A 16707-nucleotide genomic window follows, 5' to 3' on the forward strand; every position below is an offset into this window, starting at 1 on the left:
CCACCTTGACCTCGGGCCTGAGAGTCTGGGCAGTTTGCTCAGGTTCACTGTGGGGCTCCGAAGGCCTGTGCCTGCCCCTTTAAGCATCTCTTTCCACCTCGTGGCTCCCTCTCCCACCTGTCCCACTTGAAATCAGCAAGTGATCAAGCCCCAGCAAGCTGCAAGTGAAGTGACTTTAACGTGCCCACCAATCTCCTAGGATGCCGTGTTAAAGTGCTAACATCCATAGGTTTGGCCTGGGGCCTGAAAATCTGCATTTCTAACCAGCTCTTGGGGATATGATGCCTGTGGGTCATGCTTTCAGTGGTGAAGTCTTAAAAGGCCCTCCAAACTACAGTCAGCTGGACACTGCTCACCCGGCCAGGGAACTGACTTTCATGGGCCACCCCTCTAGCTGCCAGGCACCTCACACATGCCGGCTCCTTTGATTCCCCTCGCCTCCTCTGAGAGAGGTGGCATGACTGCCATCCTATCTTACAGATGGGGAAACTGAGGCTCTGAGAGGTTAAGTACCTGTTCTGGGTCACACAGCTGAAGAGTGGCAAGGCCAGACGAGCTCTGGTCTGTTGGGTCCACAGCATATGAGCATTTTACTGAACCCAGCCATCTTCCAGGGAGCGGACTCAGAAGGCAGAGATGCAGCTGAGGGGATGGCAGAGGGGTTGGACCGCAGGGAGCAGCATCCAGCCCCACCTGCCTAGCCCAGAGCCTATGACTCCCTCCCTGCCTCCTCAGGCCCTTTCCAGGCTGAATCCCAGCCTGGGCACCTAGCATGCGGCCAGGCTCTGGGCACTCAGGAGCCTCTGCAGGCGGAGGTTGGGTGTGCAGACCAGGCGCCCCAGCTCTGCTGCCTACTCTCATGCAACCTGGGGCAAGCTGTCAGCCTCTTTGCCTCAGTTGCTCCCTCTGTGAAATGGGGGGTATATTTCTGTGTCCCCAGTGGTGTATACTTTGAGGATGACATCAGTACCATGTATCAGCTTAGAACTGTGCAAAGGAATCAGGGCAAATAGTAATGAATGCCTGATGGTTTGTTCCCGGACACCATGGGCCACCTTCTTCGAATGTAACGCAGTTGTCAGGCCTCATAAGTGTCTTTCTCCCTTTCTTTGCCCCTCCTCTCTTCCAAAGTCTTCTTTTATTAGGCAAAGCTTGGATGCTTCAGTTTTAAAGAGGTTGTCTTCCACGCACTCAGAGGCAGATTAAAGTCTGAAAAAGGAAGCCAAACAGTAGGATTTCATTGCAGTGGATGGTGGGCAGGGAGGCTGGAGACCGGAGAGGCGGCTGCAGCTGGGAGGAAGCGGAGGCAGCCCCCAAGGGCAGGGGCAGGAGCCAGGCGCCCTGGCCTGGGGCAGAGAAGGCTGGGTTTGGAGCGAGGCCCCGGGTCTGGAGCCAGAGGCCGCTCCATGTGCAGGCTGTGCTCCTCGCTGCCACAGGCTGTGTCCTCTCACACCCGGGTCAGCGGGCCTGCCCTGCCCAAGAGGCCGGCACTGGGGCTGGGGAGTTGTTGCTCTCTTCTAAGGAGACACACAAGAGAAGTCCGGGTCCCCTGAGGCTGCCGCAGCTCTGGAGAGAGAGTTCCTGAGACGGCTCTCCCTGTCCCCCGCCTGCAGGGCGGCTCGGCGGGCATCCAGCCCCAGACCATCTATACGGCCTGAGCCCTGCACCTGCCCCGTCACGTGACCAACCAGGGGTCCAGCTGGGAGAGGGACCCCAGGTGGGCTCACACAGCTGGGCGGTGGGACAGCTAAACGCAGCTTTTCAGCCCTACTCGGCCCTTTGGGAGCGGACTCATTCCAGAGGCTCCAAACTCTTGGGGCCCAAATCCATGATGGCACACAGTGACCAACTAGGCAGAGTCTTGGGCCTCAGCTTCCCTGGTGGGGGCATTGATGACCTTTCAGGCTGACCTACCACCCACAGAACTTAGCAGGGGGAGGGAATCTGGTGGGCTGGGGTGGGCGGGGAGGGGGGGGATGACACAGGGCTTGAAGCCTTTGGAGACCCAGCCTTGAAACCCCTGCTCTTCAGGCCCCATTCCTGTCTGGGGCACCATCTGTGGGTTGTCCTTCCCTCCCAGCGACCCCTCTGGAGGCACACACACACCCCTGCCATCCAGTGTCAGGACTCCGGTTCATGAAATCGCATTTCTGTCCAGCCTGTTTGATATGATTTCCCCGAGGCCCTTGTGTGGCCCGCATTAACTGCCTCAGTGAGATCCCGATGTATGGTCGGTCTCCTGAGCCCCGGGCCTGGATCCGTCTTGGCCGTGTAGCAGCAGAGAGCCTGCAGGTGGGCCAGGCCTGGCCTGTGTCCTGGGGTCTCTGGGAGGGCTGAGGGGTGTGCAGGCCTCTGGGACCCTCTGTAGGATTCACTGAGGACAACAAGGGGTGAGGCGAGGCTGGGAGTTTATGGGGACAATAATCCATCTCTAGGGTTCTTCCCTCTGCACCCCGGGTTTCCTTCTGATACTGGAGCTGGTGGTGGCCACACACCGGCCGGAGAGCTGGGCTGGCCTCCCCGCTTCACTGTGTCCTTATAGTGTGACCTTGCCCAGGGCCCGGAACCCCTCTGTGAGTCTTGGTTTTCTCATCTGCAGAAGCTCTGTCCTATGAAGTGTCTGTGGGGACGGGTGAGATCTGATCTCGGTCATGTGCTCAGCACTCTGCCTGGTCCACGGAGGGGACTCGGGCTGTTTGCTAAATGAGTGAACAGGTGGTAACTGAGCACGTGACAGGTGGTTGGACAAGCAGCCTCCCGGGGCCCCGAGTCTCGTTCTGGGAAGTCTGCCGGCTGGGATGGGGCGGAGGTTCTGAGGAAGAAAGCTGATTTCTCTGGGAGCTTCCTTGTAGCTGGGGAGACTGGCGGTGACCAGGAACAACTGGGGAACAAGATCATGTAGCCACAGGCAGGCTGTTTAAGGGGATGGGGTGGCCGGCACGGGCTGCAGGGGAGAAGGGGAAGATGGGGGTTTCAGCCCCCTCACCCTCTCCAACCCAGGAGAGGGGCAGCTCCCTGCCAAGCGGCAGGGTGGGGGGTTCTGCACTGTGTGTGTCTGGGTGTGAGAGAGACAGACGGCAGAGCACCTGAGTCTATGCATATCACAAAAGCAGACACCTCCCGGGACTGTTCTGGTTTCTCCTCTGCCTGCTTCTTTCAGCCACGTGTCCCCCTGCCCATCCGAGGCCCCCATCCTTCAAAGCACAGTGATAGTGTTCCTGGGGGCCGGCTTCCCACCAGGGACCAGCTGATCCCTCGGAGACAAGATGGGCGCCTCTCTGGTCTGGGATTGCCTTTGAAGCTGCCCTCCTTGCCCTGCCCGGGGCCGGCCAGGAGGCGCCAGCTCCCACCCTTTCCTGTGGGATGTGAGCCGCCGGGATGTGGGGCTGATGGCCGGAGCTGTGGGGCCTGGAGGCCACTCAGCGGCCCGGGAGCTCTGGTGTCTGCCCTTCACGTCCACTCTCCTTCCTCTCCCTCCTCTCCACCTCCTGCCTGTGTTCAGTCGGTCAGTCAGTCAGTTCAGTCGCTCAGTCGTGTCCGACTCTTTGCGACCCCATGGACTGCAGCACACCAGGCCTCTCTGTCCATCACCAACTCCCGGAGTTTACTCAAACTCATGCCCGTTGAGTCAGTGATACCATCCAACCATCTCATCCTCTGTCCCCTTCTCCTCCCGCCTTCAATCTTTCCCAGCATCAGGGTCTTTTCAAATCAGTCAGTTCGTCACATCAGGTGGCCAAAGTATTGGAGTTTCAGTTTCAACATCATTCCTTCCAGTGAATATTCAGGACTGATTTCCTTTAGGATGGACTGGTTAGATCTCCTTGCAGTCCAAGGGACTCTCAAAAGTCTTCTCCAACACCACAGTTCAAAAGCATCAATTCTTCAGAGCTCAACTTTCTTTATAATCCAACTCTTACATCCATACATGACTACTGGAAAAGCCATAGCCTTGACTACACGGACCTTTGCTGGCAAAGTAATGTCTCTGCTTTTTAATATGCTGTCTAGGTTGGTCAGGTTATCTAAAACAAGCCCCTGGGACTTCCCTGGTGGTTGAGTGGTTAAGACTCCACACTTCCAGTGCAGGGCGTGCGGGTTCGATCTCTGGGTGGGGAACTAAGATCCTGCATGTCTCATGGTATGGCACCCCCCACCAAAAAAAACAAGCCCCTGACTGTACTCTCCCCACCCCCAGCCCTGCAGTGTCCTGTGGGTCACACCTATCAGAGCAAGTGTGACTCCCAGGTGTTTTCTTTCAATGTTGGAGGCAGCCAGAGGCCCCACTGTTGCTTTTCATGACCCCCAAGAGACCTTGGGTCAGCTAAGATGATAACAACCCACTCAACCAAGTGTCTCCAGCACAGGCGATGTGCTCGGTACTCTGCCTGCTCTTGATCTCTTTAGAACCCAGAGAGGTAGGCTTCCTTGCTCCCCACCTGCCTCTCCCAGAGTACTGCAGTGAATTACATATCATAGACAGGCTTTGGAAAGAAAATCTTTTAAAACCCAAGGCTTCTGGACAGGAAACAAAGAGGGTGTCCGGTCCTGGGAAAAGCTGGCCAAAGCCTTTCTTCTGGCCAGTCTGTAAGAAGAGATAGAAGCTAGGTGGCCACTAGGCAGGACTCCCCCTACCTGGGGCCCCAACATGTAAATGGAAGGAGGAATGGAGGGGACCCTTTCCTCAAAAGAAACTAAAGAACAGAAAGAGGAGACTGGCCCAGGGATGCCCCCGGTGGGCATGGATGAAGCGACGGTGAACAGTGACCCAGTGGTGACATCCCCCCGCCCCACCACCCGTGATTTCACACTTGCAGAGGCCTCCACACAGCATCCCAGCTTGGGTCACAGCAGCTCTGTGGGAGAGGTTCCCCAGCTGGTAAGTCCCACTTGGCTGATGGAAAGACTGAGGCTAGGCTTGGAATTCATCCAATTCACCCACGTCTGAAATTCATCCCCAGGCATCCTGCTGCCAAGTTCCCACATCACCTTATGGGCAGGTACGCTAGCTCCTGGGGACTGATCTTATGATACCTCCCTACCCTTAGCTCTCTTTGGGTGCCACCCAAATGGGTGCACCCATCAGGGGGCACCCTGATGCCCCCACCAGGCCCCCTGGGGATCTGTGACCATCTTGATAATTAGGAACGGCCTTGTCCTAAGGCGTGGAGTTTCTGTGGACACTCTTGTTCCATTTCCTAGTTCATCAGGCCTTCCTTTGCCAGGTCCTCTGCTAGAGGGGGCTCCGAGAAGATAAAACAGCCCCCAGTCCTGGAATCTTCCCCTCTCTTCCCTTCCCAAGGCTGAAAGGTTACCCAGGAGGTCACGGGGTCCGTCCCCCTGCCTCCGGGAGCCTCGGCACCTGTTCAGGAGGCTTTCCTTTAGTGATTGGTTTGATTTCCCCTCCGCCACAACTGGGCAGTTCCCACACAACTGGTGGTTTGTAACAGACTGGATCAGAAGAAAACTTCTTCCGACCGCAGAGGCGTAGAACGTAATAAATGGCTTAACCAGGCACCCTGGCCTCTGAGCGTCCACACTTTGTTGTTTCAGCCGCCAGACATAATGTTTTTTCCTAGGAGTACAGGAAATTATCTCTACCCTTTGAGGAAGGGCAGAATTTTTTCTGCTTGTGTTTGAGAATTCCAGACCATTCCCTTGTCCCAGGCACCCTCTGGCCCCTGAGCTAGATGAAAGAGATCAGCTGCTGAAACCCTTTGATTGGAGGGGGGCTTCTTCAGTGGGAATCCCTAAAATAAAATGTGACCACCTTGCCCCAAGTGCGGGACCAGGGCCAAACTCTAAGCTCCAGGATTAGGGTGGTGGAGTCAGACTGCCAGCATCCAGCCTAGCCGCTCATTAGCTCTGTGACCTTTGGCAAGTGACAAATGGTATGAGTTTCCTCATCTGTAAGGGGGGACGGGGGAAGGATAGTACTGGTGCTCATATCATAAAGTAATTGTGATAATTATTAATAAGATGCATTAAGCATACCTGGTGCATAAGCAGGTCCATACGTGGTCCATAAGCATTAGTTTATTTTTCCACATTAGAAAGATATGCATGTTCATTATAGAAAAAGAACAATATTCCAAAATGTAAAAAGAAAAAATTGTTTGTGATTTCATCATCCAAAGAAGTCAGTAATATTTTAGTTTATTTCCTCCCAAGAGGTTTTTTTACACATATTTTACACAATGATGATCAGATTTTACATATAACTTTGCATACTACTTTTTATCACTTGACATATCCCTGGTGTTACTTATTATAAACACAACATTCCATGAGGAGGATCACAACCTTTTTTTTTTTTTTTTTTGATCCTGTGTCTTGTGGGATATTAGTTCCCCAACCAGGGATTGAACCTGGGAACCTGGGTCCTTAGCAGTGAAAGTGCAGAGTCCTAACCCAGAGTGGGACCCCCAGAGAATTCCAGAACGTAACATAATTTAACCATCCTATTGCTGGACATTGAGATTATTTTTTATTTTTCTCTATAGAATGTGATGGACATCTTTATGCATAAAAGCCTTTTCTGTATTTGAACTTCTTCTTTGAGCTAGTGGATATTTTTAAAGGCTTTGATATTTTTAAAGGCTTTGATACCAAGCTACCCTTCGGCAGTGGTGTTGAAGCTGCCTGGTACCAAAGGCATTTTAAAGTCATAGTCACACTTGGGTGGGGGAGGGGAAGGGTAATTTGTTCAACACTTCTTTTACATTCTTTAAGGTCTGCCCTCATTCTTCTGTAAAATTTTAGTGAAAGTATGACACACTTAGAGAAAAGTGTGCAAATTGTTGAGTGAGCATCTGGATGCATTTTCATAAACTCGATCCTCCCATGTCACCAATACCTGCATCAAATTACAGAACATTCCTAGTCCTCCCAGCCCCCACCCCAAGCTGTCCTGTGTCACCTCCCCATCACTCCCCCCAAGGGTAACCAGGATCCTGGATTCTAACATAAAAGATTTGTTTTACCCGCTTCTGAACCGTACGTATATCAATCACTGTATGTGCCTGTTTGGCTTCTTTTGTTCACCGTTACGTCTGTGAGTCATCTGAGTTGTGTTTAGCAACAGTTGGTTCTCTCCCATCGCTAAGCAGCATTCCAGGGCATGGAGATATCACCTCTTTATCCATCTTCCTGTTGATGGACATTTGAGTGGCGTCCAGTTTTGGCCACTATCTATAGCGCAGCTGTGAACATTCTAGTCCGTGTCCTCTGGTGGCCACTGGGATGCTGTTCTGCTGGGCAGACACTTAGGAATGGAGTTGCTGGCTCTTGAGTCTCTATGCGTTTTCTGCTTCCTGCTCATATTTTTTAAAAGATCGCCTGGAAGGAGGAAACGTCCCCAAGGCAGTTCAGGCCCTGCACGCAACTGAAGGGACGTGCCTCAGCTCAGGGCTGTTTGGGGGGCCCCCTATGAAGGTCACATCCCCTCCGGAGGCTGGTGTCGGGGGCTGTAGGGGAAGCTGAGTTGGGCCCTGGGTGCTGGCATGTGGCTTCTGACCCTGACCTGTGCTTCCGGAGGCCACTCAGTGTCCTCACCCAGGGTCCTCAGCTGGCCTAATGACCACCTCACTGAGCAAGGCAGGGCTTGGGCCAGATTCCAGGTGGACCTGGGGAATCCCACCTTTGGACGTGATTGGAAGCCGGTGGGGCTCCTCACAAACCCCTAGAAGCTGCCTTACTCCCTTTCCCCTTGTTTTTAAAGAATCACAACAGAGACTTCCTTGGTGGTCCAGTGGATAGAAATCTGTGCTTCCATGGCTAAGGGTGCGAGTTTGACCCCTGGTCAGGGACTTGGGATCCTGCATGCCTCGTGGTGTGACCACACACACACACACACACACACACACACACACACACAAGAATCGTACAAGTAGCACGTCTTCATAATCCTAAAAGTTAGCTGCTTCGAAAGTGGGATGAGAAACTCTAAGAACCCCTCTTTGCCCCTCCCACCCCACTGCTCTTCCCCGGAGGTAACCACAGCGAACAGTTTGGATGTTGGGGGCCCAGATGAGTACATAAAGAATAGCGGCTGTGAATCAGGCTGCCTGGTTCAAATCGCCATCTTGCTACTTATCAGATATGTGACTTTGGACCAGTGACTTCACCTTTCTGTGCCTCAGTTTCTCCCTGAAATTGAGGGCAATACTAGTAGTCACTAACTCGGGTTGTTGTGAAGAACAGATGAGTTAATATTTGAAAAGCACCTAGCGTAGCCCTGACCATTAGTAGGCATTCAGGAAGCATCCTGATTCTTCCAGTCTTTTCTACACATTTATTTATTTCCTGCCTCAGCGGGCTCTGGCTGTACATTTTATTCTGCAGTTTGATTTGTCCACTCAATGCTGTGTCTTTGAGATCTTCTTCCTGATACCTGAGACCTTCCTGTCTTGGGACCCTCTTTCTACTTGCCTCTCCTCACTGATCTCTCCCCATCTTTCCCCTCCCTCTGTCCACATCTTTCCTTGGGAAAGGTTCTGACCAGCTGTTCATACTAAGGTGTAAATGACTGACAAGCGAGACCCCACACAGGCTGGTGTGAAACCACCTCTGGCCCCTGACCAGAGAAGGGCACTGCTTCAGAGAGGAGCCAGGATCCACCCACTATCGAATGCCTAAGGGCTGTTAGCCTGAAGAAGGAAATGGCAACCCACTCCAGGATTCTTGCCTGGAGAATCCCATGGACCGAGGAGCCTGGCAGGCTGCAGTCCATGGGGTCACGACTGAGTGACTGATGCACACAGGGCTGTGAGGTGAGCTCTGCACACTCGCCGTGTCTCCTAGAATCCTCACAACAAGCCCATGAGGCAGCTGCCATCACTGGCTCCATTTTCCCCAGGGAAGAAACCAAGGTTGAGTGGCTTTCCCGACATCACCCAGCCAGTACGGGCAGAGCAGGCACTTTGGCTGCCTCTGTTGGACAGAGAAGCCCATTTTGGTCACAGCTAAACTAGAACACGGACACAGCTTAGCGGCAGGCTCCCGGTGTTACCGGGTTACGCACGGTGGAGCCTTTCCAGGCCTGGCAGGTCTGTGGTCAGATGTTGGGGAGGGTCTGGGGCATTTTGGACTTCCCGTGTCCCTCCTCTCAGTCCCTCCTGACCAGACTGGGCACCAGGGAGGCTGTGAGTGGCCCATAGGCACTGAGTGAGCAAGTGTGCTTTGGGGCTTGCTGGGGAGGGGAGCCTGGAGGCAATGAGAGCCACTACCATCTGTGCCCTCTCCGGGACCACCCCGTCTGCCCTTGGATTCCCTCACCCCTCAAGTCCCACCCTAAGCTCAACACCCATCCCACCGAGCCACACCACACCCAGAGCAACCCAGGCGGGGAGGTGGAGTGAGCAGAGGATGGGGCTGGGACTCAGCGAGTGGCAGCAGCTCTGTGGGGGGGTGGTGACAGCTTTGGCAGTGGGGGTGGAGATGGGGGAGCCACCCTCTGTCCGAGGACAGGGGACAGGCTATGGCGTTGGACACCCTCTGATATGCAGACACCTTGCAGTTTGCAATTCAGCATCCTCTCCCTGAGGCTCTCTCAGACCCCATGTGAGTCCGGGTGGAGGGGAGCGGGCAGGGTTTCCTGCATCCATTTTACAAATGAGCAAACTGAGGCTGGCACAGCCAGTGAGAGGCTTAGCCGGGGCCCGAGCCCAGGTTCTCACCCAGCCCTTTGTCAGAGAAACAAGGGGCTTGTTCTCCCCAAGTCCCCCCGGGGCCGGCTGGCACTGCCAGGCCCAGTGTCTGCATCGCCTCGCCGCCCGCTGGGGCCAACTGAAGTCAGATTGTTCCTGCTCACTGCTTGTGTGAGCAGGCAGGGGTGCAGCTGTGAGGGGAGTGGGCTGGGGTCAGAGCCCATGAGGTCTGCAAGGCTGTAGTTGGGGAGGAGGCCCAAAGACAGGCCACCCCTCTGTGGGAGCACAGGACGGCTGTGTCCCTGCCACAGGAAGGAGGAGGGCGGAGAAGGGGGGTGTCTGCCCCTTTCTCCATGCTACTGTCCTGTTGGGAGCTGGCCAGAGACCCCTGGGGCTGAGGCAGCCTCTTCAGGAATTCCTAGCCTAAGGGGGCAGAAAATCAAGGAAGGGAGATGAGGTAATGTCCACTGACTACTCAGCCCTCAAGGTGGATGGAGCCTCTCCACATTATAGGGCAGGCTGCAGGGTGGTTAGATGGAGCCCTGGCCTGGGGTCAGGTGGCTGGGGCTCCATTCCTGGCCCTGGATCAACCAGACGTGCAACCTGGGACAAACAGCTTCCCAGCTCTACACGGAGACATGATGGTCTGCAGAACCCCCACCCCAACCCACAACGGGCTGGGGGGCCAGACTGGCATTGGGTCCCGGCTCCGTTCCCGCTGCAGCATACTTAGCCTCCCTGTGCCACTGTCTCTCCTCATCTGCAGGAGCAGAATAATAACCAGAGCTACCAGAGGGGGCTGTTTGAGGTGAAAGTGTCTGGAACCCTGCCCAGCACACAGTGAATGCTCAGATAGGATGCAGATTATTATCAGTTCCCTGATCTGGTGATTTTCACTGAATATTTGCCAGTGTGTTCTCAGTCGCTCTGTTGTCTCTGACTCTTTGCGGCCCCATGGGTTGCAGCCCACCAGGCTCCTCTGCCTACGGAATTTTCCAGGCAAGAATACCGGAGTGGGGTGCCATTTCCTTCTCCAGGGGATCTTCCCAACACAGGGATCGAACCCATGTCTCCTGCATTGGCAGGTGGGTTCTTTACCACTAGCGCCACCTGGGAAGCCTGTATTTACCAGGACCTTCCTCTAATGCCAACGTAGTCTGATGTCTGGCACTCAGCAGAACATGTCAGCCTGTACTGCTTTCCTTTGTCACCCCCCGAGGCCTGGGTCTCCTTCTGAGGACCTTGGGGTGCAGCTCTGGCCTCTGGTCTACACTGCAGCTGACCCACCAGTCGTGTGCTGATCTACCACTTACCTACTCAGTTTACCAAGTGCCCTCGCTGCGCCCAGGGAGGACGAGGTGCCCCGAAGCGCCCGTCTCTGTGCAGGGTTACAGGGACCCAGGGACTTGCCTTTCTCACTTGCTGGACTGTAGATGCCATGATCTCAGGGCCTACAGCTGGCTCAGTGCTGGTTCATAAATAGTAAACATTCCCTGTATACATTTGTAGAGGCCTGAGGCACAGCACTGAACAAGACAGACAAAATGCCTGCCCTGGGGGGAGTTTGCATTCCTGCTGAGAGAGAGATAGAGGATGATTTGAAATAACTAAGCAAAAATGCGTAATATTTAAGATGGTGATAAGTGCCATGGAGAAACATACAACAGGGAAGGGGCATAGAGTCGGGGGTGGGGGTGCTGGTTTTGCAGTGTTAAATATTAGGGTAGGAGGTGACACGCTTGAGCGGTGGGGGTGAAGGAGAGAGCCATGGTGGCATCGGGGGATGGGCACCCCAGGCAGCGGGAAGCTCAGGTGCAAAGGCCCTGAGGCAGGAAACATGCCTGGTGTGTTTGAGGCATTAGGTGTGGCTGGAACAGGTGGAACAGGGAGGAGCGTAGGAGGTTGATGGGGTCACCAGAGACCATCAGGTGGGGACAGATCAGTGAGGGCTTTTTATGGGAAGGACTTTGGCTTTTACGCGGAGAGAAATGGGAACCAAGGAGAGTTCTGAGCCGAAAGAGAGACAGTCTCTAACTTAGGTTGTAACAGGATCCCGCTAATTATCGAGTTGCAAGTAGAATGTCGTGGGGCCAGCAGGAGGTTAGGAGGCGCCGTCAGGAAGCCAGGTAAGGCATGGCAGAGCCTGGGCCCACCCTGGGGGCAGCGAGGCGGGAGCAGAGGAGGATGTATCTGAGGTCATGCCACCAGGCTTACCAGGTGGCATGAGAGAGAGAAAGGGGTCAAGACTGACTCCAAGTTTGGGGGGCTGACCTACTAGAACAAATGAGGGGAGCATGGACGAATCTCTGGCCCAAGAAACCAGCAGACTTGGATTTAAGTCTTGGCTTTTCCATCCACTTGCTCAGTGACCTTGAGCAGATCTCCCACCCCCGCCTCCCGCTCCTGTGAAATGTGGTCACCTTTGTCCTGGTCTTTTCCCCACGAGCCCCTGCAGTCTGTTTGGCTTGTTTTTGTTGTTGTTTTGTGTTTGTGTTTGGCCGCACGTGCAGTTTGCGGGATCTTAGTTCCCAGACCAGGGACTGAACCTGGGACCCCTGCAGTGGAAGCGTGGAGTCCTAAGCACTGGACTACCAGGGAAGTCACAGGAGATGTTAGAGACATGGGTTCGATCCCTGGGTCGGAAAGACACCCTGGAGGGGGGCATGGCAACCCACTCCAGTATGCTTACCTGGAGAATCCCCATGGACAGAGGAGCCTGGTGGGGTACAGTCCATGGGTTCGCACGGAGTCAGACACGACTGAAGCGACTGAACACAGTTCCCAGACCAGGGATTGAACCCAGGCCCCCTGCAGCGGAAGCTCGGAGTCCTCAGCCCTGGACCGCCAGGGAAGTCCCGAGACCCCGTGTAAGTTGCAGGGCCCCCCCCCCGCCTCACTGCCCTGCCCGTTCCTGTCCGCAGGGAGCCGGCAGCTGCCATGGCGTCGCGGATCGGGCTCCGCATGCAGCTCATGCGGGAGCAGGCACAGCAGGAGGAGCAGCGGGAGCGCATGCAGCAGCAGGCCGTCATGCATTACATGCAGCAGCAGCAGCAGCAGCAGCAGCAGCTGGGGGGGCCGCCCACCCCGGCCATCAACACCCCCGTCCACTTCCAGTCTCCGCCGCCAGTGCCCGGGGAGGTGCTGAAGGTGAGGCCTGGGGCTCAGGCCGGTCCCCTCCAGCCCCTGCCCCAGTCCCTCCGAGCTCCAGCCTTTTGCCTCCTCCCCACTCTCCCAGGTGCAGTCCTACCTGGAGAACCCCACCTCCTACCACCTGCAGCAGTCCCGGGACCAGAAGGTGCGGGAGTACTTGTCTGAGACCTACGGGAACAAGTTTGCCGCCCACATCAGCCCCGCCCAGGGCTCCCCAAAGCCCCTGCCAGCCGCCTCCCCAGGCGTGCGGCCCGCACATGTGTTGTCATCCTCAGCCGGCAACAGTGCTCCCAACAGCCCCATGGCCATGCTGCACATCGGCTCCAACCCCGAGCGGGAGGTGAGTGAGGAGCTGGCCCGTGCCTGCCACCCGCGGAGCTGGGGCCCTGTGCTTGCTCCCGAGGCACCTAGTCTAACGGCAGAGGCAAGGCACTGCCCTCAGGGAGCCCCGGTCTGAGGGGAGACACAGCCCTTCCCTCAGGGAGCCCCAGTCTGAGGGGACACAGCCCTACCCTCAGGGAGCCCCAGTCTCCCAGGAGAAACATCATCCCTAGTTCGGAAAGCTCTGCTAGGAAGAAACAAGAGACTCATACCGGAATGCCCAGCACACCTGCAAAGCCATGTCCTGACAGAAGGTATAAAGCAATCTCCCTGGGCAACCTGGCTCCCTAGGAAGAGCCCTAACCTGGGCCTTGGGGCCTGGGGAACCCGGACAGTGCATCGTCTCTCTGGGCCTGTCTCCTTATCCCCAGATGAGTGGTGGGGTGTGGGCTCCAGGGTCCCTCAGGTCAGTGGCTGTCCAGTACCCCTTCCCCTCTGCCTTTCTCCAAGTGCCTTCTCCCACAAAGGGACCTTTTTTTTTTTTTCTGTTTCAGTTTGATGTCATTGACAACATTATGTGTCTGGACGATGTCCTGGGCTTCATCAATCCTGAAACTCAGATGCCCAACACGGTACTGCTGGCCAGGGCAGGGCGGGTGTGTTAGGGGGAGGGGCAGAGGCCCCCCAAGAGCTGTGACCCAGGAGAGAACTAGAGACAGGGTCGTCACCTGGGCGGAGATGGTGTCTCGCTGCAGAGATGAGAGTCACCTCCACCCAACCATGTGATGAGGGCCAGGCCCGGCAGAATTGTGCATCCAGAGACATGTCCCTTAGCCTGTGTGCGTGGTGGGGCTTCAGCGGGGAGGGGTGTCTGGGGAAGGCTGCCCGAGTTAGGATGGGGGCAAGGGGGCAGGCACTGGTGCTGAGGGGAGCAGTGTGGCTCCAGGAAGGCCTGGAGTAGATGAGTTCCTTTGGGATATGGGGCTCCTCTCCTCTACCTGGTAAAGAATCCGCCTGCAATGCAGGAGACCTGGGTTCAGTTCCTAGGCTGGGAAGATCCCCTGGAGAAGGGAATAGCTAGCTACCCACTCCAGTATTCTGGTCTGGAGAATTCCATGGACCATATAGCCCATGGGATTGCAAAGAATCGGACACAACTGAGTGACTTTCACTCCTCGACCAAGGGCTTGGCTGGCGGCTCAGACGGTAAAGAATATGCCTGCGATGCAGAAGACCTGAGTTCCATCCCTGGGTTGTGAAAATGCCCTGGAGAAGGGAATGGCTACCCACTCCAGTATTCTTGCCTGGAGAATCCCATGGACAGAGGAGCCTGGTGGGCCACAATCCATGGGTTCCCGAAGAGTTGGACATGACTGAGCCACTCACACACACGCACACACCTCTACTAAGCCTGGGGTCAGTGAGCACAGGCCTGTGCCCCTCCCTCTGAGGCAGAAGTGCTATCCGGCCTGCTTGGTCCCCTGCCTCCAGCAGCCTCTTAGCCTCATTCATGGTCCAGGCTTCCCCCACAGGTCCCGGGGTGGGTGGGAAGGGCCAGGCTTAGAATCTAGACGGCTGTCTTTGGCTGTGATCTGGGAAGTCCCTTAACTGTTCTGAACCCCTGGGGATGGTGCCTTCTACCCACAGGATGGTGGGCAAATTAGATAAGGCCAAACACTGGGGGCGAGTTCTGTGCAACGGGGGGCAGGTATTTACACTGAGCAGGTGAGACTGGGGCATCTTCTCCCCTTTTTTTGGAGTTCCATGAACCTTAGCTGCTCACTCCCGCCCTTGGGGCCCCGGCCCTCGACACTGTGGGGAGTCAGGGAGTCAGTCCTCCATGACCGCTGCCCTGGGACCAGTGCCCGGTGGCTCAGCAGGATGGGAAGCCTGCTGCTGCCAGCGGGCCGTGGAGGGCTGGGAGGAGAGAGGGCAGGGCACAGCGTCTGGCTCTGTCAGTGGTTCCCCCTGTACCCTGCAGGGTTCTGGGCCTGTGATTTTGCTTTTCGTGCACGCGTGGTGGGAGATCTTTCCAGAGCTCAGATCTGTTCCTGTGGGGCCCCCATTTAACCCCTCAGTGGCTGCCTGTCACCAAGCGCCAGGGTCTCTGCAAGTGGAAGCTGCCCTCCCAGGTCCCCCAGCATCGCCCACCTCGCGCTTTGCACTCCAGCAGCTCCTCCTGGCTGGCTTCTCTGCTCAGCCACCCCCAGCCTGCATTGCCCTTCCTCACCATGCCCTCTGGAAACCTTCCAGAAACTCCAGATTAGGTGCCTCCCCCCCCCCCCCCCCCCCCAGGCTTCCACAGGCCCTATCTCCCCTCCCGCCGCTTTCCGGCAGCACTGGCTGGCTGCTCGCTGAGGGCAGGGCCCACCTCTTCTTCAGCTCTGGACTCTGCCTGGACTCTGACCCCAGCGCGGCCTCCCCGGCTGTCCCGGGGAATTGCTGTTGCTGGGGCGATGGGCCCTGGGGACACCGCCCCGCAGAACGGGGCCCGCTCACCGAGCCTTCTTCCCCGCCTCTTCCTGCAGCTGCCCCTGTCCAGCAGTCACCTGAATGTGTACAGTGGGGACCCCCAGGTCACCGCCTCCCTGGTGGGCGTCACCAGCAGCTCCTGCCCAGCCGACCTGACGCAGAAGCGTGAACTCACAGGTACCGCCCCGCTGCCTCCCAGCGGCGTGCCCCCCATCCCGGCTGGGTCTCCCCAGCGCCTCCCCTCCCAGCTCTCCTCTCCTGTTCTCCAGATGCTGAGAGCCGGGCCCTGGCCAAGGAGCGGCAGAAGAAAGACAATCACAACCTCAGTGAGTCTCCCCTGCCCCTCCTCTTCCTCTCACCTGGGCTGGCTCCAAAGCTACTCTCTGACCTGCAGCTTCTAGGAAGGATTCCTTACATGAGGCCTTAAAATCCTGGCATTGGCGTGACTGGATTCAGTCTCTTCCCACCAGTCCTTGCTAGGAGGTAGGGGAGAGAGGCGCTCCAGGGAAGAGATATTCATGAAATTCCCAGAACTTCAGAGGGAATGAGTTTATCAGACTGTTTTCTCTAGGGCGTGGAGGTTCTGAGCAGTGGAGAGAGGCGTCTCCAGGCAGCCTTGTCTGCTAGGTCTTCCCCTCCTTAATCATGTCTGGCCTGCCCCTAACCCCCCACCCGCACAGACACCCTATTTGGCTGTGGGGGTGGTGATTCAGTTGCTCAGTCGTGTCCGACTCTTTGAGACCCCATGGCCTGCAGCACGCCAGGCTTCCCTGTCCTTCACCATCACCCAGAGCTTGCTCAAACTCATGTCCATTGAGTCAGAGATGCCATCCAACAATCTTGTCCTCTGTCTTCCCCTTCTCCTCTGCTCTCAGTCTTTCCCAGGGTCTTTGCAATGAGTTGGCTCTTCGCCCATGTAGTGGTCATCTGTTCCTTCCCAGAAGGACTAAGGCATCCCTCCTTGGGCTGGACCCTTCTCCCCAGGTGGGGTCCTCATCTCCCTAATTGTTTCCCCTGAAATTTGTTACTTCTAGTTGAGAGGCGACGGAGGTTCAATATCAATGACCGCATCAAGGAGCTGGGCATGCTGATCCCTAAGGCCAATGACTTGTGAGTG

General features: G+C 56.1%; 1 protein-coding gene across 3 annotated transcripts in view; it reads left to right on the plus strand.

Annotated features, from left to right (window-relative positions):
* TFEB (transcription factor EB) overlaps positions 1-16707 on the plus strand; it is a 48376-nt gene that overhangs the window by 28617 nt on the left and 3052 nt on the right. For all 3 annotated transcript variants that reach the window (XM_020886999.2, XM_070456453.1, XM_070456454.1), the window contains exons 2-7: positions 12569-12794; positions 12883-13137; positions 13673-13750; positions 15647-15767; positions 15860-15916; positions 16625-16700. In XM_020886999.2, the coding sequence (XP_020742658.2) occupies positions 12585-12794; positions 12883-13137; positions 13673-13750; positions 15647-15767; positions 15860-15916; positions 16625-16700 (797 nt within the window). In that variant the 5' untranslated portion in view covers positions 12569-12584. The remainder of the gene's footprint in view (positions 1-12568; positions 12795-12882; positions 13138-13672; positions 13751-15646; positions 15768-15859; positions 15917-16624; positions 16701-16707) is intronic.

The sequence above is a fragment of the Odocoileus virginianus genome, chromosome 27 (assembly GCF_023699985.2).
Source record: "Odocoileus virginianus isolate 20LAN1187 ecotype Illinois chromosome 27, Ovbor_1.2, whole genome shotgun sequence".
Taxonomy (NCBI): domain Eukaryota; kingdom Metazoa; phylum Chordata; class Mammalia; order Artiodactyla; family Cervidae; genus Odocoileus; species Odocoileus virginianus.